Genomic DNA, 26344 nt, shown 5'->3' with positions numbered 1-26344 from the left:
AGTCCCTTCCTTGGACCAGTACTGGAAGCCTGCTTGCGTTCTGCATTCTTGTTCATTGCCATCAATATCACTTCTAATCTGGATCATTTTCATAGCCTCAGTAGTCTGCAGACTTTGGTTTTTCCTCTTCTGCTCCACCCTCTGGGCTACTGCTGGAGGTGGGTCAGCATCTCACCAGGTCCATACATACCCTGATTGCTCAGCACCCCACAGGAGGCTGTTCCCTTCACAGGCAGGCCTTCCCTTCTGTCTCTGGCCTCATCTGAGGGCCTTGTTTGTGGGGCCTATGCTCAAACTACTTTGAAACTGCATGCTGCTTTTCTCAGAATGACCAGTTCCATTTCTCTTTCAGCAGGTAAGTGTCACTCATCTTCTAGGAAATGTTTGAATTGCTCTTTCCTGCTAGCTTGAGCTTGGCAGGGATGACTGTCATATCCCTGGTGCCCATTTCTGTACAGACAGACGGTTCTCGATAGAATTGGTTGAATGGATTTCGGGGTGCACTAACCACCTTTGTATTTTCTCAGAGAGCTGAATTTCACTTGCCTTCTGTTAACATTGGTTCACTGACCACACTCACTTTGGTCATCATCATCCGATTGCGCCATGAGGAGCTTCACAAGTGTTGAAAATGAATCAGTTCTCATAGCACTACAGAATTTGTAATTAAGAGAGACATGTATTTTTAGATTGGAAAAATCTCTGAAGATTTTATTGCCTTGATGCTATAGTGACATGCGACAGTGACAAAGAACTTCACATTTTGCACATTTCTTTGGTCACCTTTCAGCATATAATGAATTACTCTTCACTTATGACTTTCGTGTGGACCTCCCGGCTCTTCACCCGCAGCTTGTTGACCTGGGACTCAGCAATGTCAGCCCGTTCCTCAGCCTCCTCCAGCTCGTGCTGGATCTTGCGAAACTTGGCAAGGTTGACATTGGATTGTTCCTCCTGAGAAAAGAAATGGATTTCAGAGAATGAGAAAATTCGGCATTTTCTGATTCTCACCGCCTTTGTTACTAGAAGCAGCTACTGGATTTACTTTGTAAATGAGAAAGCAAAGGTTCTGTTATTTGATCATGAACTTATTTGGGGGCAAGGCATCCCACATTGTTGACTCTGAATGAGTGGGCTCATGAGGGACCCTGCTCGGTCTCTCTCACTTGAATCCCTTCCTGGCCAACTTAAGATGCTGCAGTGACATCAGGGAGATCAGAGTAGCAGGAATCTGAATCTATGAGACAAACTTTAAAAAGTAGACATGGTGATAGTATTGGGTGCAGAGAACCTTAAGGAAAGTTTCTAAATTAATAAGATGAGAAAGGAGCCAAATGAAAAAGAAATGTTCTGATGGATTTATTGTGAAATCATCTAACAGTCATCTAGCAGATTTATTGTGAAGTCCTCTATCAGACTTCAGAGCCCTCCTTTGTGCAGCCCCTGTGAGCACTAGAGATGGCTAGGAGTGGTAGAGTGTTCTAGATAGGGAAGTGGGTTGTAACCAAAAGACATTTCTATACTAACATGTCTGGAAAATTGTTGAAAGAGGTCTCAGAAGAAATGCACTTGAGTCTCTAAAGATCTAGTAATTACTGGTAAAATTTTTTCATTCCAAATATTCATTTTCACACCTACTTTCATACTCTTTTGCCTTAAAGAAAGGCTTTTAATTCTATAAACTTCAGGCTCAACAAAACCTGGACCTTCTCCTGAACTTTTCTCTTTCATTGTGAAGCTACTCACAGCCTCTTCAGCTTGTCTCTTGTAAGCTTTAACTTTGGTTTGTAATTTGTCCACCAAGTCCTGCAGCCTGAGAATATTCTTGCGATCCTCCTCAGTCTGAAATGAAAGAGGTAGCAAATAGTGTTGTTGGTTTGAAAATGCCTCATTATTTTTATTTTCTTGAGAGCAGCAGATCTGAGAAATATGGAAAGGTGGGTCACCTGGTAAGTGAGTTCCTTCACTCTCCTCTCATGTTTGCGAAGACCCTTGACGGCCTCAACGTTGCGCTTCTGTTCATTTTCAACCTCATTTTCAAGCTCCCTCACCTGGAAGAGAACAAAAGCTTTTAGCAGTTTGGCTGTAACTAGCTATATGAGCAGGTTGGGAATTGAATGAAGTGATGGGGACCCACCCTAGCCTCCAGTTTCTGGATCTGCTTCTTCCCGCCCTTCAGGGCCAGCTGTTCAGCCTCATCCAGACGGTGCTGCAGGTCCTTCACCGTCTGCTCCAGGTTCTTCTTCATGCGCTCCAGGTGGGCGCTGGTGTCCTGCTCCTTCTTCAGCTCCTCAGCCATCATGGCTGCCTGATGAGTGGTAAGACAAAACCAGTTGAGAGAGCTGAACGAGCACATCAGGATTCAGATTTGACCACCACCGTGCTGCCCTCTGCTCACATCAGTGATGGCCTTCTTGGCCTTCTCCTCTGCATTGCGGGCTTCCTGGACAATGTCCTCCATCTCTCCCTGGATCTGGGAAATGTCTGTCTCCAGCTTCTTCTTGGTGTTGATCAAGCTCGTGTTCTGTTTCAAGTTAATAAAAAAAAGGAAAGCACATTTAATTACATTCTATTTACATTGTCATTTTGACTAGTGTATACAGGCAAAAATTCTTAATCTAGGAAAAATTCAGAATAAACACCAAATCAGAAGTTGACTCTAAGTTAGCCTTTTTTTCTGAAAATTTTCCGGGTAAAATGTGATTTTATTTTTATTTTTTTAAAGATTTTTTTTATAAAGATTTTATTTATTTACTTGACAGAGAGAGATCACAAGTAGACAGAGAGGCAGGCAGAGAGAGAGAGGGAAGCAGGCTCCCTGCTGAGCAGAGAGCCCAATGTGGGGCTCGATCCCAGGACCCTGAGATCATGACCTGAGCCGAAGGCAGCGGCTTAACCCACTTAGCCACCCAGGTGCCCTAAATATGATTTTTGATACTAAAGATGTTCGACTATTACCAGTGGCTGCTTATAAGCATGAAGTACAAACCCTAACCCAAGAAAATATTTAAAGTACGGTATCACCACACTGCTCGTGGAAAATGGATTATTAATTTGTAGTTGTTCATTCATGTTTGGTTGGCTTTATATTTAAAAGGCATAAGTAGCACTGTTGTAAAAAATGAACCAAGAATCTGTTACGTTTTGGAAAGCTGATAGTATTTGAAATATTTAATCAATTCAGGATACTAAAAATGAGTAAGAAAGATGTTCCGTTTTCATATGAATTTAAAATTATTTGTAGTTTAACGTTTCCATGATGGCTCTTTCCTTATAATTTTAAAAAAGTATGGCACATGTGGCATGGAACACTGGGTGAGGTGCATGAACAATGACTTATGGAACACTGAAAAGAAATTAAATAAATAAAAATTTTAAAAAGTATATAATAATACATGTTTATTGTAAAAAAATAGACTATACAAATCAGCAAAACAAGAGGTAAGGAATGCTTATTGTACTCTCCCTACTCAGAGATAACCATTGATAACACTTTGTTTATCCTTCTGGATGTTTCCTATGTATTTTTAACAAAAGAAAGAGATGATGTTTTATATAGGATTTTTTTTTTAAAAGATTTTATTTATTTATTTGACAGAGACAGAGCATGGGAGGGGAGGAAGTCAGAGGGAGAAGCAGACTCCCTGCAGAGCTGGGAGCCCAATGCAGAACTCAATCCCAGAACTCTGGGATCATGACCTGAGCCGAAGGCAGTTGCTAATCAACTGAGACACGCAGGCACCTTATATTTTTAAGTTGCTCTTTTCATGTCTGTGAAATTTTTTTGTGGCAAATGCATACTAAATGGCTGCTTACTAGCCTTGTGAGGATAATATACTGCCATTTATTTAGCTATCCGTTATAAACAACAAGGGCTGAGTAGCAGTAATGATGGCCTCTGTGAATTTGAACTGAAGAGTTTCTTTCACATAGTAGGCTTCATGTGTATACAGGATACACAAGAATAACTTGGTGGCTTATCCTTTTTCCTCTGTTTTATTTGCTTATCTATTTGTAGCTTAGAGTTGCAAAGACAAGGTGGCCACTAATGTCATATATATGGTTATTAGTAGATGGCCTTCTGTGTTTTTTTTTTTTTAAAGATTTTATTTATTTATTTGGCACAGAGAGAGAGGGAGAGCAAGCATAAGCTGGGGGAGCAGCGGGCAGGGGAGAAGCAGGCTCCCCACTGAGCAAGGAGCCCGATGTGGGGTTTGATCCCAGGACCTTGAGCCAAAAGCAGACGCTTAACTGACTGAACCACCCTGGTCCCCCTGCTTTCTGTGGTTTGTAACAAAAGTTTCTTGAACTCTAAATTTTTTTCGAATCAACATGATGATCCCAGGCCATAAATATACCCATTAACTGGTCACGGCCAGTACATCTTAGTAATACCCATTTTCCGGAACTTCAGAAGGGACCCTTGCAAAGGTTTCTTTATTCCTTCCTTTACAAACAAGCTCATCCCTTCATATTATCTTCAATGGCAGGGTGTGCATTTGCTTAACCAGAGTCTTGAACCTCACCTGGGTGTGTAAGAGTTGCACACGCTCACTGGCATCCAGAAGCTCTTGCTCTGCCACCTTCCTGCTCCTCTCAGTCTGCTCCAAGGTTGCCCGCAACTCCTCGATCTCCACCTGCAGCAGGTTGGCTCTGCGCTCCACCATGGCCAGCTGCTCTTTAAGGTCATCTTGGCCTCTTATGGCATCATCCAAATGTAGCTGAGTGTCCTACACAGAAAGAGGCAAAGGCGCTTACTTGTGCTTCCATTAAAGTGAGTATAAATTGGGTCATGTACACACTTTGTTCTCAGTAACTTAGAGTATGATTAAAGAGGGAAAATCTGCAAGTCCCTTTTTTTTTTTTTTTAGGTTTTTAAATTTATTTCACAAAGCCCACAAGTAGGAGAGCAGCAGGCAGAAGGAGAGAGGGAGAAGCAGGCTCCCTGACGAGCAAGGAACCTGATGTGGGGCTCGATCTCAGGACTCTGGGATTGTGACTGAAGCTGAAGGCAGAGGCTTAATACACTGAGCCACCCAGGAGCCCCTGCAAGTCTGTTTAATGACAAATTCTTTGTATTCTAGGGTAGCAGGTCTACTCAAAAGAATAGGATGTTATATTTTAGAATAACCATGGCTAAAGTTACAAAATATTAGAGCAGGAAAGCATCCTCAGAGATGAGCTAGTCTAATGATGTTGTTTTATGTATATTAAACAAGTATAGAAATGCATACTTAAAAATATACATGTATATATTTTTATACATTATGCAGATGGAGTTTATATAAATGATTTGTGGAGTGTCTTCTCTTCAGTTGACAAAGTGAACTTTGTCTTAGACTTTCCAGATGTAAGCTGTTCTTTAGCTGTATATGTGAAATTTTCATCTGATTACCATATTATTTAGATTTATGGCATCTAAGTCACACGGTTACACCCAGACTGCATGACACTATGTGTGTTTATCCCAGTGTACCTTGAGTATTCCTTGTGTGTTTCTTAGATTCTTTATTGCCTCTGCAGCCTGGCGGTTGGCATGGTTCAGCTGGATTTCCATTTCATTGAGGTCTCCCTCCATCTTCTTCTTGAGCCTGATGGCATCATTCCTGCTCCTGATCTCCGCATCCAGGGTGCTCTGCATCGACTCCACAACCCTGATGTGGTTTCTCTTCAGCTGATCGATTTCTTCATCTTTTTCAGCAATTTTCCGGTCAATCTCAGATTTCACCTGGTTTAACTCAAGCTGGATGCGAAGGATTTTACCCTCTTCATGCTCAAGAGATCCCTTTTTGAAAAGCAACATTTTGGTTACTCTTGGCTTGCAACCCTCACAGATCTTCCCTGCTATAATTGGAACCTGGCCCCTGTACTTGGAAGGCAGGGAGAAGACCAAAGAAAGAGGCGGGCTACTCCAGCTTGGTGGTGGCAGCTTAATAAGAGGAAAGGAACTTACGTGAGAGGCTCGCCTTGGGTGGTGGGATCCCTGGATCCACCCACCAAATTTTAAAAGTTTACAAAGAGGCCTTCAATAGATTTAGTCACATATACCATGTAGGTGTTCTCAACACCAAACCACTGTCTCAAGACTGTCTTTGGAGCAGCCTCTGGGAGTGGAGAAGGCAGGTGGAACTCACATTCCTAGGATAGGGGGATATTCAGCCATCATGTCTTTCTGATGGTGATTTCCTCCTTGTTACCTAAAGAGCTGTTGTTTGTTTTGCACAGTATGATAGTTTCTTGAAGAAGGCATTAAGAAAACCAGAAACTTTCATGCATCTTAATTTAGCCTGTTTGTTCTGCATTCCCAAGACACAATTTAGTATTTCTCACTGAATTACATGAGTTATCCTCTGCAGCTCTGCAACATGGTAGTTGCTCTCAGTTGCTATGAATTTTTCAGTTTATTTATAATGCATAAGTGAGCAAATGGAACGTGTACCTCGGCTTCCTCCAGAGCAGCCTGTAGCTCACTCTTCTCTTGATCTATTTGTTTCTTCACTTTCTCCAGTTCATGGATATGCTTTCCCCCTTCTGCAATCTGCTCTGTCAGGTCTGAAATCTCCTCTATAGGTTAATAATAAAATACCACATTCAATTGAGAAAAACGAAAACTTGAAAAGATGTCTCCCTACCGTTTTTGAAGTAGGATGGTTACAAAGACTCACGCTGTAAGTTCTTATTCTCTCGCTTGAGGGTTTCAAGGTGATCCAGGGATTCCTCATAGGCATTCTTGACCTTGAACAGCTCATTGCTGAGCGCACGGGTCTCCTTCTGGGAGGCTTCAAGTTCAGCCTGAGTTTCCTCATACTTTTGCTTCCACTCTGCCAGGACCTGGAAGTACATCAGAACTAAGCCTCTGTAATCAAGAGTCAGGCCTCTTTCCCCCAGGCAGCTGCTCATCGTGGGCCACCTTGTCAAAGTTCCTCTGCTTCTTGTCCAGGGCGGCGCAGGCCGCGTTAGATCTCTCCACGTCCAGCATGAGGTCCTCCACTTCATTCTGGAGCCGCTGTTTCGTCTTCTCTAGAGAAGCACATTTGGAATTCACAGCCTCCACATGTTCCTCAGCATCCTGCAGACGCTGGGCCAGCTTCTTCCTGAAATGTTGGCCAGTGTGAATGACCAGGAGCAGATTCAGAGATGCCACAGTGAACTTTATAAAGCTGCTGACTAGGAAAGCATATTTTCCCCAAGAGTCTTTGCTCCTCTGTCCACAAATTGTTAAGGTTTTCTAAAATGTCTTATCACTACCCATTTTGTCTCTGTAGTTTTCCCTAGTGAATTCTTAATCTTTATGTCAGGGGTGGTTAAACATATCCATGACATCTTTTTGTATGCTTGGTGGTGGTGTCTGCATGCATGAGAGAGACAGAGAAAGAATGAATGAGCCTCTTTGATTATCCAGCTGTGGAAACCACCATCTCATCCTTATAGACCAGTGCGTGTCCACTGAAGAATGGGCCAGGGCTACAGCCCTCCCCGCATCAGCTGAGTGAGCCATGTGAAGAACATGACCACTGTGAACCGGAGGCCTGTCATCAAAGCATGCTGGCACTGGATAGTGGCGTTAAGCATTTTTTAACATGGTCCTCTTCATAAATGAAGCTGTGGCCCAAAGTGATGCATATGAGGTCATATGATTATGATTATGATTAATCAATCACTGACTCTCTGGGTCTGATGCCCCAGACAGCAAATGTTATTCCAGAATTATATTTCCCAAATAGCCTCCAAAGTTGTACTGCTTCCTTCACCAGCTCGCACTTATCTGGAGTGTTCCCTCTGTAAATGCTCACGAAACCCCTTCATTCTGTTTAATTCTAGCAACTGCTGAGATAAATGCAATTTAGAGAAGTTTCCTTCACTGGGAACATAATGATTATTTCCCTTCCGTGTGTCATTCCCATGAGTTTTATTCCGTAAGAAGCGTGTGTAATTAAGTGAATCAGTTTATTAATACTGGTTGTTAGTTAAATGACAGAGTGTGATAGTCTCATTCTGGACTTCTAGATAGGGATAAACTGATTATTGTTAATGATAACATTCATAATAATGTACCAGATAGTCTCACTCTCTCAATATTGAAAGAAATTAATTCTACTTAATCCATAAAGTGTATGTTGATAATTTTTAGTTCATTTTGGTGGAAAGAAATTTAAGATATTTTTTGTAATAGACCAAAATGCAGGGAGAGCTGTGGTCTTGGCTCAGTTTTCAGTGGACACATGACTGGTCTGTAAGGAGAAGATGGTATGGTGGTTTCCACAGCTGTAAAATCAGATAGGCTGAAATTTTCCTCCTATCTTTTTTTTAAAAATATTTTTTAAATTTATTTTTTATTTGACAGGCAGAGATTACAAGCAGGCAGAGAGTCAGGCAGAGAGAGAAGGAAGTAGGCTCCCTGCTGAGCAGATAACCCAATGCAGAGCTCGATCCCAGGACCCCGAGATCACGATCTGAGCTGGACCTTAACCCACTGAGCTACCCAGGCACCCCTCCTCCTATCTTTATGCCTGAAATATTCTTTTTTTTTTTTAATTACTTTTCCTTCACTGCCTTTAAACTTTTCTTTCTGCATCCATCATTAAGAGCCCATACTTGGCCTCCTCCAGTTCTTCCGTGCGCTGGATGGCGTCCGTTTCATATTTGGTCCTCCACTGGGCGACCTCACTGTTGGCCTTGGACATTGCCCTTTGCAGCTCAGCCTTGGCCTCCTGTTCCTCCTCATACTGTTCCCGCAGCAGGTCACAGTCATGGCGGGCTGATTGTAGGGCGTGGGCCAAGGCGTTCTTGGCCTGGACCAACCAAAAATTGTGTATTGTACATTTATGTTCTGGTCACTGATATTCTGTAAGTGAAGTTCAATAGCATGTCACACTGCAAAGTTCAAGTGACTGAAAGTCTCAGAGAATTCTCACCTTAGACTCCTCTTCCAGCTGCCTCTTTAATTCCTCAATCTGTTGTGTAAATGCTTGTTTGCCTCTCGACAGCTGAGACACCAGAGCTTCTTTCTCATCTAGCTGTCGTGAAAACTCACCTGTGAAAGACAAAACATGAATAGAAGTCCAATGCGCTATCCATTGCGCCATGGAGTCACCTAAGACAAAACACGAATAGTTTAGTTCTGTCGTCTAGGTGAAGACTAAAGAATGTGATAATATTATAACTCTCTTACTCCATGATGAATAACTCAAAAATTTTGATGTGGTTGAGAAGGTTATTTCTTGCCTTTGCAAAAATGTGAGCTTTGATATTTTAAGATTTTCTTTTCCTTCCTTCCTTCCTTCCCTCCCTCCTTCTTTTGCTGAGGCAGCAAAAATCTCCTCGGCCCAGGAAGCTTAATTTTTTTCCATTATAGCTTATAAGCATCCTTTTTACTGTCTCTCAATAAAAAGAAGAAGGAATGACAAATGATGATAAATGGACATGTGTGGCTTAAGAAATGATGGGTGTTCAAGAGGTGTCCACAAGTGGAGGCTCGCCTTTCTTTTTTTTGGCTCTCTGTGTGCTGGCTCTGTGTGCCCACTGACCTGATTCTGTGTGTAAACGAGCCTTCTGGGCTGACAGCTCATTGATGAGGCGTTGCTGCTCCTCTTCCTTTGCTTTGAGTTCACTAAGCTGGTCCTCCAGGGTGCGGCACATTTTCTCGAGGTTTCCCTATGGTGGAAAGTAGAAAACAGGGAAAGATGATACATTTTTATTTTTAAGTCTGAATTTGGACATAACTAAATGTGGAAAGGAGCTGAGTTGTATTTACTTCTCTAGCCACTCCAAAGCCCTGCACAGTGCCTTGGAAGTAGAGACACATAATTTGGGCTACATAAATAATATGAAAACCAGATTATTATCTTTGGAAAACATGAACATCATTTAAATTCTGCATCATGTGGAATATGGTTTTTAGAAATTCTTTTCTGAAATTACATTTTTTTTCATAGTTATAGTGACAAAAGATAACATGATTTCTACAAATCCGATAGGAAGACCAAAATGATTCATTTCAATATAGTGATGCCTAGTAGGCATAACAGGAATAATTTTATTTTATTTATTTATTTTTTAAATATTTTATTTATTTATTTTACAGACAGAGATCACAGGTAGGCAGAGAGGCAGGCAGAGGGAGAGGAGGAAGCAGGCTCCCTGCTGAGCAGAGAGCCTGATGCAGGCAGGACTCGATCTCAGGTCCCTGAGATCATGACCTGAGCTGAAGGCAGAGGCTTTTTTTTTTTTTTTAATTTTTATTTCTTTTCAGCGTAACCGTATTCATTGTTTTTGCACCACCCCCAGTGCTCCATGCAATCCGTGCCCTCTCTAATACCCACCACCTGGTTCCCCCAACCTCCCACTCCCCACCCCTTCAAAACCCTCAGATTGTTTTTCAGAGTCCATAGTCTCTCATGGTTCACCTCCGCTTCCAATTTCCTTCAACTCCCTTCTACTCTCCATCTCTCCTTGTCCTCCATGCTATTTGTTATGCTCCACAAATAAGTGAAACCATATGATAATTGACTCTCTCTGCTTGACTTACTTCACTCAGCATAATCTCTTCCAGTCCCGTCCATGTTGCTACAAAAGTTGGGTATTCTTCATTTCTGATGGAGGCGTAATACTCCATAGTGTATATGGACCACATCTTCCTTATCCATTCGTCCCTTGAAGGGCATCTTGGTTCTTTCCACAGTTTGGCGACCGTGGCCATTGCTGCTATAAACATTGGGGGTACAGATGGCCCTTCTTTTCACTACATCTGTATCTTTGGGGTAAATACCCAGGAGTGCAATTGCAGGGTCATAGGGAAGTTCTGTTTTTAATTTCTTGAGGAATCTCCACACTGTTCTCCAAAGTGGCTGCACCAACTTGCATTCCCACCAACAGTGTAAGAGGGTTCCCCTTTCTCCACATCCTCTCCAACACATGTTGTTTCCTGTCTTGCTAATTTGGGCCATTATAACTGGTGTAAGGTGGTATCTCAATGTGGTTTTAATTTGAATCTCCCTGATGGCTAGTGATGATGAACATTTTTTCATGTGTCTGATAGCCATTTGTATGTCTTCATTGGAGAAGTGTCTGTTCATATCTTCTGCCTATATTTTTATATGATTGTCTGTTTTGTGTGTGTTGAGTTTGAGGAGTTCTTTATAGATCCTGGATATCAACCTTTTGTCTGTACTGTCATTTGCAAATATCTTCTTCTATTCCATGGGCCAAAGGCAGAGGCTTTAACCTACTGAGCCACTCAGGCGCCCCAACAGGAATAATTTTAAAGTGAGATAACATTATAGCAGCAGTGTCCACAATAGCCAGACTATGGAAGGAGCCCAGATATCCATCGACAAATGAATAGGTAAAGACGATGTACACACAATGGAATACTACTCCACTATCAATAAAATAGAAATCTTGCCATTTGCAGTAATGTGGATGGAACCTAGAGGGTATTATGCTAGGTGAAATAAGTCAATCAGAAAAGGACAATTACCATAAGATCTCACTCCTGTGTGGAATTTAATAAACAAAACAGGATCATGGGGGAAGAGATGGAAAAATAAAATGAGATGAAATTGGAGAGGGAGATAAACTGTAAGAGTCTCTTAATCATAGGAAACAAACTGAGGGTTGCTGGAGGGGAGTGGGTTGGAGGGATGGGATAAGTGGGTGACGAATATGAAAGAGGGCATGTGATATAATGAGCGTTGGATATTACATGCATCTGATGAATCACTGAACTCTACCGTTGGAACTAATAATACATTATTAATTGAAATTAAATTTAAAAAATAAGATGAGGTAACATTTAAAGTTTGCACAGTTAGATCTATTCATATGTAGACTCTAATTTTGAATCATTGCAAATAGAATGAAAAGGGGACAACAAGTTCACACAGACCTTGGCTTTGGAGACAGTCTCCATGTTACTGGCGAGGTCATCGATCTCCATCTTCATCTCGCTCTTCTCCTTCTCCAGCTTCTGTTTGACCCTCTGCAGGTTGTCTATCTGCTCCCCGAGCTCGGCCACACTGTCCGCGTGCTTCTTCCTCAGGGTGGCCGCCGTGGCTTCGTGCTGCAGGGTGGCCTCTTCCAGGTCCCTGCGCATCTTCTGGAACTCGGCCTCACGCTTCTTGTTCATCTCGATCTGGGCGGAAGTGGCCCCGCCGGCTTCCTCCAGGCGCTCGCTGATCTCCTCCAGTTCCCGGGAGAGGTCAGAGCGTTGCTTCTCTGCTTTGGCTCGGGAGGCCCGCTCTGCCTCGATTTCCTCCTCCAGCTCCTCGATGCGGGCCTAGGGGTGACACATCAACGTGAATGCCAACTCATGACAGTTTTGATTCCTGGAATGCACAAAAGAGATGGGCGGGTCTGACTCACCTGTAACTCCTTGATCTTCTTCTGTAGCTGCATCCCAAGGGCCTGCTCGTCTTCAATCTTGCTTTGCAGATTGCTCATTTCAAACTCTTTCCTGTTGGAGGAGCAACACATAAGCTCTCCATCAGTTCTCTTACCAGTTTTCTTTCCCATGGACAGTGGAATGTCTTTATACTGCTGTGTTGAGGACATGAGTAGTACATGTTTTTACAAGTCAATAACATACCATTTTCATTAAATAAAAAAGTCAAAGATGTTATTTTTTTGGTTATGTACTCTGAAGTAATATTTTAGAGATCTTTAAAACATTTATTTCACCTGAATTGACAGATAACAAGCAGGTTACTCACTTTTTGAGTTTCTCGTCGAGTTGCTGCTTGTCATTTTCTACATCCATTGTGGATTCTTGGGCCAATTTTAGGTCTCCCTCCAGTTTCCTTTTGGCTCTTTCTAGCTCCATGCGGAGTTTCTTTTCTTGTTCCAGAGAACCTTCAAGCTAAATGTATACTGGATTTTATTTATTCAGTCTAAGGCATTGAGCCATATATGACTAGCCATCAAAGATACACAGGAGAATTTTTAAAAATACACCAAGTAGCATGGAAATTTTAATTATTGTTTTCAAAGCCACAATGAAAGACTTATGAGCATTATTGACAGTTGCATGTCATAACTGTTTATTTTATATTGAGAGGAAATACTGTGTTTTTCACACTTACATCATCCACTTGCTGTTCTAGCTTGGTTTTAGCCTTGGTTAGGGTGTTGACTTTGTCCTCTTCTGCCTGAAGGTCATCCAGGGTCTGCTGGTGGGCCTCTTGGAGGGCTTTCTTCTCCTTGGTCAGCTTTGCGATGGTTTCATCCAGACCTGCCATCTCTTCCGTGAGGTTTTTCACCTTAGATTTGAACAGATTATAGAAATGTTAATGACATCTGTCATCTTGATGAAGCATAGGACAGTGTGGGCCTGAGATGGAAAATGGAGATAAGAAGCAAAGCCAGGTCTACTTCACTGATAAGTGTGGGGGATAAAGGTTAAGATAAAGAGAAATAGTGAAGACTAAAGAGACATAAATATAATAGCACTTTCTTTCATATTCAATAACTTAAGGATTAAACTTTTAATTAAAATACTTCAGTAACGAGCTAGCACTTATAAAGAGTCTAAAATGGATCATGATTTTACCTTGTTCTCTGTGGCGTGCTTCTCCTTTTCAACCTTGGCCAGCGTCAGCTCAAGGTCATCAATGTCTTTCTTGAGCTCTGAACACTCGTCCTCCAGTTTCCTCTTCTTGGCCGTCAGCTCAGCATTGATCTCCTCCTCATCTTCTGCCCTCTCAGTTAGCTCCTTGATCTTGGCCTCCAGCTGGATTTTGGTTTTAATCAGCTGGTCACATCTTTCCTCTGCATCAGCCAAGCCATCTGCTTCCTAACGGAAGAAATGAAACAATTTCATTTGTCTAAGCTATCTCTGCAAACACACTGTAATTTATTAAAAGGTGGATGCTTCAGGGCACCTGGGTGGCTCAGTCGTTAAGCATCTGTCTTCGGCTCAGGTCATGATCCTGGGCTCCTGGGATTGAGCCCCAAATCAGGATCCCTGCTCAGTGGGAAGCCTGATTCTCCCTCTCTCATTGCCACTGCTTGTGTTCCCCCTCTCATTGTTTCTCTCTTTGTCAAATAAATTTAAAATAAAATAAAATAAAAAATAAAAGGTGATACTTCAGTGACTCAATCAATTTGGTCAACATACTTGCCAACTTTTAACAGTCTACAGGACAAAATGTTAGTAATTTTAATAAGCTAATTATAATAACAGATTTTCTCCAGCTATCCATGTGTGGAAGGTCAGATTAGGGAAACTAGCCTTTTGGCAAAATCTGCTCCTGTACTACTTTGGAAAATTTGCTTATTAATTCTAGGACTCTTTCCTTACATTTGAAGGGGTTGGTTAATTTAGTTTTTTTCCCTGACCTTGTAAGAAAAACATAACTTGTATTTATGCACTCAAATATTAACTAAGGAAAGGATAGTCTCATCTAACAGAAGGATCTATAAAGGAAGGAAAATGTCCATAGACATCTTTGTTTTTTGTTGTTGTTGTTGTTGTTAAGAATTTTATTTATTTGGGGTGCCTGGGTGGCTCAGTGGGTTAAAGCCTCTGCCTTCGGCTCAGGTCATGATCCCAGGGAATCGAGCCCAGCATCGGGTGGGTTCTCTGCTCAGCAGGGAGCCTGCTTCCCTTTCTTGCTCTCTCTTTCTGCCTGTCTCTCTGCCTATTTGTGATCTCTGTCAAATAAATAAAAATAAAATCTTTAAAAAAATTTTAAAAATTAAAAAAAAGAATTTTATTTATTTATTTGACAGAGGTCACAAGTAGGCAGAGAGGCAGGAAGAGAAAGAGAGAGAGAGAGAGGAGGAATTAGGCTCCCCACTGAGCAGAGAGCCCGATGCGGGACTCGATCCCAGGACCCTGAGATCATGACACGAGCCAAAGGCAGAGGCTTAACCCACTGAGCCACCTAGGCGCCCCCATAGACATCTTTGTGACTGGGCTCACCAATGACCATGCTGCATATGAATGTGGATATGAACATACACAGCATAATTGGTGACTTCACACCTATTGCTTTTTTAGGTCTGAGTCTTAGTGTTCTTGAATGACAATAATAGTGCATGTTTTAGTGGAAACCATTCATTCAGAAACCTTAAGCTAAAACCTTTTCATAGCCACTCTTACAAGGTCTGGAGGATAAGAAAGGGCTGAACTGTACAGTGAATGACACTCACAGATTGAACTTGGAGCTGCAGGTCATTTTTCTCTTGCATCAGAGCTACCATCTTCTCTTCAAGCTCTTTCCTTTTTGCTTCTGACTTCGCCAGTTCTTCCTTGGTCTTCTCAAACTCTTCCTTCATGTTGGCCATCTCCTTTTCTGTTTCTGCGCTCTTGAGGAGTGGCTTGATCTTGAAGAACAGGTTCATCCAGGGCCAGTGCTTGACATTCATGAAGGCGCGGACATTGTACTGGATGCAGAAGATGGACTCTCTGTAGGAAAGAACAAAGACGCAAATAAGGAACAATGTGGACAATGACCATCACTTAACAAAGTAATGACTACATCAGATTCAACCATGAAAATGTGGAGAATGGGGACTTGGACTTGTTCCCTCACCTCCTCTCCATCATCTTCTTGAATTCCACCCTCATCAGGTACCCTCTGCACACAGCTTGGGTGCGTGTGATGAGTTGAGCCAGCTTTTCATCTCGCATCTCCTCTAGAGTTCCCAACAGGCCAGCTTTAAAGAAAACCTTGCCAAGGAACAAGCTAAATATGTTATTTCCACTCATGAGAAAGTCCAAAGGTGATGAAATTATGGTAGAGATTTAGGTTGATGGTACCTTGGTATGACCGAATTTGTACTGGGTGTGGTCAATGTCAATAGACCCTAGGAGTTTCTCAGAAGCCTTCTTGCTGTCAATAAACTGACCCTCTGGGATAGCACTTGCATTTAGAACCTTGTATCTATCAGAATAAAAATATATAAAAACATGGCCTTCCTTTTTACCAGAACTGTTAGTAGCTATCATTGAAAAAACGATAGACTGAGTTTTAGAGAAAAAAAATTCCATTAAAACAATCCAGCAGTGCTTTAGGTGAACCCTGGGAAAATATATGTAAAAAGTTACAATAATAATAAAGCAAGCCATTGTTCTTCTATGATCACCTTTCAAATACATTTCAGTTTTCAAGGAAAAGTTAAAAGATGTTTGAACTATGTGGGGATACTCCTCTAGGCTAGCACATTGAAAGGGTGGGTAATGAGACACAAACCTCTGTTTGAAGTCTGCATAAAGGATCCTGCTTGGGAACCCCTTCCTGCAGATGCGGATCCCTTCCAGCACCCCGTTACACCGCAGCTGGTGTAGGACAAGTTCATGCTCCATGGCCCCTGGGGGGAAAAAAGAGACATGTTTCTATATGATAGTCTAATGAGAAGTCACATTGGAATCTTACTTGGATCTCATAAATTTCTTACCAGGAGTTTTAGTTTCATTGGGAATGAGACAGCGTACAAAGTGGGGGTGAGTGCTCCTCAAGTTGGTCATCAGCTTATTTAAATTCTCCTGCAAACCACATGAAAAGATTTGAAGTCATTTTTTATTGCATGAGAATCCCTGTGAATGATCTGTAGTGAATGTGCCCCATTTCCCAAATAAAGTAAATGTAATTGACTACAGGGGCTGCTTTTAAGAGAGAGTTTGATTTCACGTGAAATGTGTTCCACTCTAGATTTTTAGATTTGGAGTTTTAAGGGTAACTGGTTCATTTATTGTAAAGTTTGAACCCACATTATGGGTTTTCTTCTTGTTAAATTTTTCCCAACACATTTTTCATTTTCCTTAGTACAATACTGCTTTTTTTCAGTTTCATCAAAAGTTTTTTTAAAGTTACAATAATTTAATTTTGTTACAGAAGTAGTCTCTTGGCATTCAGGAATATACTGTACCCTGAAAAGGGCTGACACTGTCTGGAAAGAAGAACCCTTCTTCTTGGCACCTTTTTTTCCACTGCCACTTTCTGAAAAATAAAATAGAAAAATTAAAACTATTTGTAGCAACTTTAGAAGCACTATCCACAGGTATGAGGCCTGCCAAAATTCCTTCTGAAATTTAAATTTTCACTTGTTCACTTGTATCATTCCTGTTTTTTCTTTCTGTATCTTTCTGCCAACTATAGATTAGGAAAATAGAAGCATTGGCTCACATTATAGGTATTCAGGAAAACAATGACAGTAAAAGAACTGGATGAAAAGGGTAGATGTGGGGGAGGGATGACACTCTTCTCCTCCAAATCAGCAAAGTATGTCCCCTGAAAGAAGTGCCCAGGAGACAGAGTAGTACTGTACCCTTAGCGTACACAGTCCCAGGAACCTAGTTGCATGCTTGCTATCAGGTCAGTGGGCCTCTACTAACCTGCAGGAAAGTCATGCTTTCAATTTGCTTGTGCTTCTATACTATTATGTGCACATCTGGTCTTAGGAGACTTAGAAGAACAGAACTTCCAATTCCTCAAGCAGTAGTGCCTTGACAAAGGATTTCCTTATCTCCAGATTAGCTGGATCCTCAAAGGAACCAATACTATTAAAATAGTAGAAATGAGCTCTATGATCTTGAGCAAGTCACTTAACCTCTGAATCTGTGTATCCTTATTGGTGAAATGAGGCCATGGACAAAAGGATCCATAGTGTCAGCTTCAGCTCTGAAAGCTTGTAATCATAAGACTGTATCATACTAATTAAATACACTTCCTTTCATTAAATCGATATTGGCCAGTATTTTAACTCTGGGAACATACTAATAGTATTAAGAATGACCTGCTTCAGCACTTTGTCCCCCAGCAAAGAGGAAAGCCAGAGTCTTCATGCCAGACTTCTGGTACAGCCCAACCACGGTCTCGTTCAGGGGGTCCTTGTTCTTGTCCAGCCAGCCGGCAATGTTGTAGTCCACGGTGCCGGCATAGTGGACCAGAGAGAAGTGGGCCTCGGCCTTGCCTTTGCCAGGCTTAGGCTTCTGGAAGTTGTTGGACTTCCCCAGGTGCTGCTCATAGAGCTTGTTCTTGAAGGAGGTGTCTGTGGCCTTGGGGAACATGCACTCCTCTTCCAGGATGGAGAAGATGCCCATGGGCTGACAGTAGGAAAAAAGAGATGATAATAATGAGTTCCTTAGAAAACTATGCTCCAATAGTTTATGTACCTAGTGGAAACCTGAAAATGTTCCAGAAGAATGGATGATAAGATACTAAATAAGCACGATCTTACTTTATTGTCTCTTCTCTGCTACTGAAATGTACCATGGACATATGGGAAATATGTTTGCTAGAAAGACTCAGTTAAAAAAAAAAAAAAAGAAGTCCATCTATACCATTTGGCAAACTTTATGTTCAGAGTATAAAATTAAATTCCAAAACTACCATTTCAGAGCTGAATTCTTTATCCTGTAAACATATAGATCTAAATACTTTCTTACCTCCTGACAATGCAGCTTCCTCACCTCAAATCTAGACATGACAAAAGTATGAAGAGAAAAATTACAGATAATGATTAAAAATTATCCATCCCCAGGATGAAAGAGCTTCTCGTGTTGTGTCATTAGAACTCTTTGTACTCTGAGCCATTTTCCCCCCACGGTGGAGTTAAGTGATGATAATTTGGTTTTGCTTTGTAAGCAGATTGCCTCCTTTCAATTGCAAGTTTGATAGGAAAGACTGATAGAAAATCCAATGTTGATGATTTTGCTTCAGTCACAAATTGTCTCAAAACTATTTGGATGTTCCAGGAACTGAGTGCCATGTCGTTCTCATGAATAGCAGAGATAGTATGTTACCAAATTAAAATCATTTTCTTCAGATTGGGTAGACCTGGTCTGATGTGATACTCTCATCTTTCTTATTTTTATGAATTTTGGCCCAAGTATCTGCAGTTTCCATAAAAGGCAGTTGTGTTTGCTTTTCCTTTCCCCCTGTTTAGGGTAGTGTTCATCTATAACCATATACTTTATTGGTATTCACAGTTACAGGATGTAACTGTGCATTTGAGAATCTTTAATGATTGCTTGATGAATTTTAACGTATTCAACACTAACAGAATTATTGCCCCACTCCCTTGATAAAGGAGAATTCAGGGTTCGTTTTCCAGGGAAGATTGTAGAGAGGTCTGGTATTTATTCAGTAGTTATCAGAGTCTGAATGCCTGCAACAACTGAAGAGCTACCCTTCCAGCCTGGAAGACATCTTGACACATTCTGCCTTGATCTCCATGAAGGATGATCCGTGCACGACACACCGTTATGGAATCACCAGGATCAATGACAGTGCTCAGAGGACTAGCTGCAGTTTCATTCCTTACTTCTGTGCACGTGAGGGAGAGTGAAGTTCTAAGAGGGAGAAACGTGCATCCCTGTGTCTGTGTATGTATTTGTAAGCACTGCAGCCATTTTTTTATGAGAAGCTATTCCGGAGTACCAACACATCACATCACTTGTGACCCACCAGACAACTGATCAGATCATGAGCCTGTCATCAAGCACCACTGCTTGTTCTCTGAGAACTGGGATTGCAATTAAGCATATGGAGGCGGACAATTTGTGTTTCGTGTCCTGAAGGCTGGAAAAGTCCAACAAACCTTCTCGATGAGCTCGATGCAGGCAGCCAGGTCCATCCCGAAGTCGATGAATTCCCACTCGATGCCCTCCTTCTTGTACTCCTCCTGCTCCAGCACGAACATGTGGTGGTTGAAGAACTGCTGCAGCTTCTCGTTGGTAAAGTTGATGCACAGCTGCTCCAGGCTGTTGAACTGGGTGTTGCAAAGAGCAAGAATTGGAGTGAGTCTGGAAGATCCAGTGGGGACTCCGCAAAGAAGACACAAAGTGGAAGGGCCTTAAGAGGCATTTATTTGAACAACTCACGTCAAAGATCTCAAAGCCTGCGATGTCCAAGACCCCGATGAAGTACTGCCTGGGCTGCTTGGTGTCCAGCTGCTGGTTGATGCGGGTGACCATCCACAGGAACATCTTCTCGTAGATAGCCTTGGCCAGAGCGCCCACCGAGTTGTACACCTTCAAGAGCAGTGGTGGTTTGGCTTTTTTAATTGAACACGGTGATGGAGCCTTGGGTCTTCTGTGACTCAAACAAATCATGGGGGTTAAGTCATGTTTACCTGCTGCACAGTCTGGCCTTTGGTGACGTACTCGTTGCCAACCTTGACCCTGGGGTAGCAGAGGGCTTTGAGCAGGTCAGCAGAGTTCAGGCTCTGGAGATAGGCTGCCTTGTCAGCAACTGCAAGAACGAGATGAGAACAGTGAAACTGACCATAGCATACACAGTTTAAGGTGGGAAGGGTAATGACAAAGAAAAAGAGGTTTTGCTTGAAAAGGAATATGTGCAAATGTGACAAAACCATTCGTCACACTAATTTTAGTCTTTTTTTTTTCTTTGAGAAGATAATTAGGAACTTAAGGAATCGATGCTCTGTATGATACTTAAAATATAGCTAAAGTAGACCACAGATAAAAATAATTTAAGAAAGTCTAACCTAGAGGAGGAGTGATAGGAAAATTCCAATCTGTTTTTTTTTTTCTTACAGTGCATATGGGCATGTAAATTATTGACTAGAATAAGAAAGGTCTTAATCAGATCGTAAATACTAGCTTACAGTAAGTCAGGAAAATTGGAATGGGCAGAAATTACACCTCCACAAATCTTCACAGTCATTAAAAATATGCAGTGTGTCATTTCTGTCCTCTAATACTTCTCCCGCCCCATCACATAGGTCAAGAAAGTGAAAGCTTGGCCCCTGCCCTTGAGGACCTGATGGTGTCAGTTCAGTCAGCTGAAAGATGTGAGCAGGGAGCAGTACCTTCGGTGCCGTCGGGCTCAGCCTGCTCCTCCCGCTGCTTCTGCTTGAACTTCATGTTCCCGTAATGCATCACGGCACCTGTGAGCTTGTAGATGGCCACCTTTTCATCAGTGCTGAAACCTAGGATGTCCACAGCACTCTGTGGAAAGATTTGAAGTTAAATCTGCTTCCACTTATCACCATGGCAGACACCCTCAGGACACTGGGCCCTCCCTCCCCTGCCTTCTTATGATATCTTGATTAACACAGTGTTTTCAAAAGGTAGTCCTGTTCTTCAGCTCTTTATTCCACAAAGCAGCATCAGTAAGTATGCGTCAGTTTCCCATTGAGTCCTGTGGGCAGTGAAGATCTTATGTGACCTGTCCACACACACCCAAGACTCAGAGCCTTGGCTTTGGATGCCAAGGTTGACACTCTTGCTATTTCTCTACATTAGTTGGGCCTTATCCACAGGTTTCTTATCTCATGGGTTTCCTTTTCTTCACAAATCTGTTTGCCCCTTTTCCTCCTATGTTGTTCAAGCCTAATCCTAGCCTGCCTCCCCAAATGTGATGGATGCCGTCGGAAAGAGAGTCAGGGGAAGAGCAGTGGCCCTTGAGTTCTTCCCTCTCTGATATCAGGTCACAGCTCAGCTGGCCATGAGATGCCTGGCAGTGAACTTCACCTGATCACTACTCATACAGGGAAGAGACATTTGTGAAAAGAACTTCTTTTATTGAAATTATTGTTGTGTATTTTTTCCTCTACTAGATTTTGATCACTTTCTTAGTTGCCCATGCTAGGCTTTGCAAAAGCTCATGCAGTGGAGGCAGACATCAGACAAGGCAGGAGGAGTTTACCTATGTAACTTTCTCTAGATTATTTACCCCCAGTTCAGCTTACCGACTCAAGCTATTTAAAATGCTCAGAGATTAATAAAGTCTGAGAACAAGATTATGATGTCTTTTTTTTTTTTTAACCTCCAATACTAGGGGTTATTTCTCAACTCCCTAACTCCTTTGGACTTATCAATAATAATGAGGTAAAGCTGGTAAAAGCTGATATTTATGAGATGAAGGATCACAAATAGTTTATAGACTTTTTGAAAATAGTATTTGAAGAGAAGAAGTGTTTTTGTAAGCAGCTCTTAATCCTATATTGGGAATGTTAGGATATTCCCACTGGCATTAAATTTAAGAAAAATCAAAGATGGTTGACTATTCAGAAATGAAAAGAAAACTTGAAATATGTATAAAGTATATGTATAAAGAAAATAAGCCAAGGAGTAATGATCCTTAAAAAAAAAAAAAAAAAAGTCTGTAGATCCAAAAATAAAAGTAAAGGTTCATGGAGGACAAAAAGAGATTTTTTGAGGTTAGAGAATCTATTTCTTCAAACACTGCAGAGATGGGGGAGGGGAATGCTATTAGCCCCAGAGTGACATTTGAAACAAAATTTGTGCTTACATCTGACTATAGAGGAACTGTGGAAATCATCATGTTCTGCTATAAAAATCCTAAAAGTATCATATGTCTTTTTCCCAGGTTATTGGATATAGGGTCTGACAAAAAATAAGAGAAACATCACTACTGGAGTACAAAAATTGACCCAGAGGACCTATGGGGGGCGGGGAAGAGCCAGCTAGCCAAGAAATGTCTAATACTTAAGATTTATTACAGACATTTTGAGTTTTCTGATACCTAGGGTGGAAGATGGGCATTGAAATACCCCATATACAGTGCAAAGTGAATTTACTTCTTCCTGTTTTGTACCTGTCACTTACATCTGTGGCTAGAAGCTCTTCCTGGTCATCAATGCTGGGCACTGTAATTTCACCTTGACTGACAAAAGCAAAGTCATATGGGTTGGTGGTGATCAGAAGCATTTCTGTACACATGAAAAAGAACAAGTACAGACAGAATTACTTTGGTCATCAAAAACACTTTAGAAGGACTTTCAAGAAAAAGAGGCTTTTGTTCTTCCTTGGTAGAAAAAAATCATGGATACTTCTTACCAATAAGTTCTGGTTTCTTGTTGGACATGATTTGATAAAATATGTGGTAGCTTCTTTCAGCCTTTAGCTGGAAAGTAACACGGGACTTCTCCAGGAGATCTAGAAAGTCAGATTGAGCACACTTAAAAGAAAAGGCCACAATGGAAAATTAAGCATTTGAGAAGTTGACACAACATAGATAACACTATTTTCACTATATAGCCCCCCCAAAATATTTTTAATCACTAGTGTTCATTAACTTACATGTTTCAATATCTGCAGAAGCCAGTTTGCCTGTTGCACCAAAATGGATCCTGATAAATTTACCCTTAAAAAGGCAAAGGAAGACTTCTTTTTACAAACGCAAAGGCAGACAAATATTTTCTTCAGTTATGGACCAAGTGGATGGGAAAGATGCTGATACCACAGGCGCAGAAACGTCTGTGCTTGCTGGTCCTCACAGGAAAAGGAGGACCAGAAGACTTACAAAGCGAGAGGAGTTGTCATTCCTCACGGTCTTGGCGTTGCCAAAGGCCTCCAGTAAGGGGTTGGCACTGATGATTTGATCTTCAAGGGTCCCCTTAAGAGAAATGAGTAAGACAGATAAGGAGACCCTGGAAAAGGTGAGATAACTTTCCATCAACTTCTTTCCCTGCACCCTTTCCCTTTACAATATTCTGTAACTTTGGGGTAAGGCTGGTTGGCTTTCTCTTTCTTCGTTTCTTTTGTAACACATTTCTTTTTTTAAATTTAAGATTTTTTACTTGAGAAAGAAGGAGTTTTTGAGTAGGGGTTTCTAAAGTAAGTAGAAGGAAGACAAACAGAAGGAAGGGTGATGTGGCCTTGAGTTCTGTATTGCTCAGGCTCATTTTTTCCCCTCGTAATAAATGGTTTGAAGAACTTCTGTCTGGGGCATCTCCTAGGCAACACATCTCATTCTCACAGCCCATCCAAGAGTTATCCTCCAAATTTTGGCATCACTTGCAGTTGGTAGCTATGGCTCTGAAATACCTTAGCCAAATTTTTAGAAGCTTAGAATTTCTTATGTCCTGGGATGAATATCATACCCACCTGCATTTTGCCAGGAGTAGATTCCTCTTTTTTCTTCTCTCCAGTAATTGCAATTGTTGCAAAGTACTGGATGACACGCTTGGTGTTCACAGTCTTCCCTGCACCAGATTCTCCGCTGTCAAGTCCACACAGAGGAAAAGTCAGAATCTAAGTAACCACTACAGTGATCAAGAATTCAGCAGAAAGAAAGGCATGAAATCTACATACGTAATCAGGATTGACTGGTTCTCACGATCTGTGAAAGAAATCGGAGATATTGTTGAAAAATATACTTAGCACATACATTTTATAAACTCAGAGTTGTCTTTTAAAGCCCCCCCCCCACAAACTATATCTATTGTTAGTTTGATTTTTCACAATTTTCTTTTTAAAATAAATGGCAAAAGATGTGCTAATTAGTCCATGTGTTATACTCCTATTACCTTTAGTGTGATAGACTATGTAATGAATGCACTATTTCACTGTACTGCCCATGGGAATGACTTACCAATACCAGATAAATACTAGTTCCATGTTCCATTTTTGTCACTTGGTTCATAGTTCAAAATCATGTTAGTAGTGTCTGATCCAAAGTTTTGTGTAGTAATTGGTATAACTTGGACTGTAAGCTTTCAAAACTTACTTTTTAGGAGAGGTGATATATTAGGTATAATTAAAATACATTAGGTATAATTAAAATTCCTAAATTTGGATTAATTTTAATCTGGAATTAGCATTAGTTTGGGTTGTAGCATAGAACTCTAAGCAAAATTCTCTCTGCTTTTGAAACTGATCCATTTTATTCTTTTTTTTTTTTAAAGATTTTATTTTAGAGAAAGAGCATGCGTGGTGGGGGGCAGGATGGGAGGATCAGAAAGGGAGGGAGTGGGGAGAGGAAAAAATCTCTAGAAGACCCCACTGGGTGTAGAGCCTGACTCAGGGCTTGATCCCAAGACCCTGGGATCACAATCTGAATCAAAACCAAGAGTCAGACACCCAACAAACTGAGCCACCCAGGTGCCCCGGCCCCTCTTATTTTAAATATATTTCCCTAATTTTATTACATTACACTACTAATCATACTAGAATACTATCATTATACTGTTGTTAATACTATTATGTTTGTGCTGAGCATTTTATTCTCCAGGCACTGCCTCTGTGTCTTCTGTGTTATCCACTCTACATGTACTTTATGAGTAGCTCTGCAGACTGTAATTATGGACTCACTGACCCGTCAGCATGAACTGGTAGGCATTGTCCGAGATGGAGAAGATGTGGGGCGGGGCCTCCTGGCGCTTCTTGCCTCGGTAGGCGGCTACCACCTCGGGGTTGTACACTGGCAGCCACTTGTAGGGGTTCACAGTGACGCAGAAGAGGCCTGAGTAGGTCTGTGTGAAATGACAAGCTTGCTTTATCTGCAGTCACCTCATAAATCTGCCTTGGAAGTACTGATTTATGTACCAAGTGAGAGAGACCCAAGCACCGTGTCCATTCTCCTAGGGCTTAGGGATCTCATTCCCTGGCTGCCTCCTACCCCCAGGCGTTCTACACAGTACACTTACTTCTGCTTGCACATAGATTCTGCACTAAGCACATGGCTTTCAGCATGCAGAGTGTCAAGTACATCACAATTCACAATACTAACCCAATGATAGTCTTGAAATTGTAGTAGCCAAATTGGGAAGCAGTCTTGAGTTGGTTTTGACTAACAGTTCATGGACTTAAGTTAGTGAAAAGTAGAAAGAAAAAAGGGACGCTCACGTAGATCATCCAGGCTGCGTAACGCTCTTTGAGGTTGTACAGCACAGCAGGCTCATGCAGGTGAGTCATCATGGCCATGTCCTCGATCTTGTCGTATTTGGGAGGGTTCATGGAGAAGACTTGATCTTCCTTAACTGTGACAGTCTGTTAAGAAAAGAAGGAGCCAGTGCATGTCAACTAAGTAGCGGAAAGGATCAGTTATGACTTACTACCCCACTTTGTGTTACTTACAGTCCCTGCTTCGGTCTTCACGGTCACCTTCCCCCCTTCCCTGCTCTGCACCGTACTTTTCACATAGGACTCCTTAGTGTCCACCACAAAAACAGAATTCTTGGCATCAAAGGGCCTATTCTGGGCCTCAATGCGCTCCTTTTCAGACTTTCGGAGGTACGGAGCCGCCTCCCCAAAAACGGCCATCTCAGCGTCAGAGCTCATGGCTGGAGTTTATTGGCGACAGCACAGCACCAGGGTACCTGGAGGACAGAGACAGAGCAGGACAGTGACCCGGGGGGGGGGGGGGGGCGTTGTCCTGTTGGTTTCACATTCCTGCACCTCATTGGCCTGGCCCGTTTCCTCAGCCCTGCCTGTAGGGATCACACCTCTGTCTTGTGCAAAGGTGCTGAGAGATCGGATCAAGGATTTCAAAGCTTTATATTGGGAACTTAATTCTTGTGATGTTGTAAGGCTCTGTTCCATCCTCTGTGCTGTGAGCCTTTGTAGATGAGTATGGAGGAGTTTGAGTTGCAGTCATCAGTGTTCGGGATGCTCCAAGTGTGCTTAGAATCT

At 41.8% G+C, this 26344-nt stretch overlaps 1 protein-coding gene across 2 annotated transcripts; it reads right to left on the bottom strand.

The window, feature by feature from the left end:
* Positions 1-801: 801 nt before the first annotated feature.
* LOC132003740 (myosin-4) lies at positions 802-25993 on the bottom strand. 2 transcript variants are annotated; one of them, XM_059379461.1, is made up of 38 exons: positions 25790-25993; positions 25559-25702; positions 25029-25185; positions 24026-24053; positions 23819-23933; positions 23235-23327; positions 23012-23075; positions 22769-22867; positions 22538-22641; positions 20776-20914; positions 20077-20195; positions 19826-19975; positions 19543-19713; positions 17737-18046; positions 16870-16940; positions 16399-16486; positions 16194-16311; positions 15761-15884; positions 15534-15670; positions 15151-15406; positions 13547-13789; positions 13080-13256; positions 12711-12856; positions 12364-12454; positions 11888-12277; positions 9528-9654; positions 8916-9034; positions 8596-8792; positions 6911-7094; positions 6666-6831; positions 6440-6564; positions 5477-5785; positions 4527-4730; positions 2399-2524; positions 2138-2308; positions 1947-2051; positions 1747-1842; positions 802-954 (listed from the first exon to the last, which is right to left on the bottom strand). In XM_059379461.1, the coding sequence occupies exons 1-38, from the start codon at positions 25991-25993 to the stop codon at positions 802-804; spliced, it is 5820 nt and encodes a 1939-aa protein (XP_059235444.1). The 2 variants fall into 2 exon arrangements, with proteins under 2 accessions (XP_059235444.1, XP_059235445.1); XM_059379462.1 differs by having other exon boundaries at positions 23235-23331; positions 23826-23933.
* Positions 25994-26344: the final 351 nt, after the last annotated feature.

This window comes from Mustela nigripes, chromosome 16, assembly GCF_022355385.1.
Source record: "Mustela nigripes isolate SB6536 chromosome 16, MUSNIG.SB6536, whole genome shotgun sequence".
In the NCBI taxonomy this organism is placed as follows: Eukaryota; Metazoa; Chordata; class Mammalia; order Carnivora; family Mustelidae; genus Mustela; species Mustela nigripes.
This window is presented reverse-complemented; position numbering and strand designations above follow the sequence as displayed.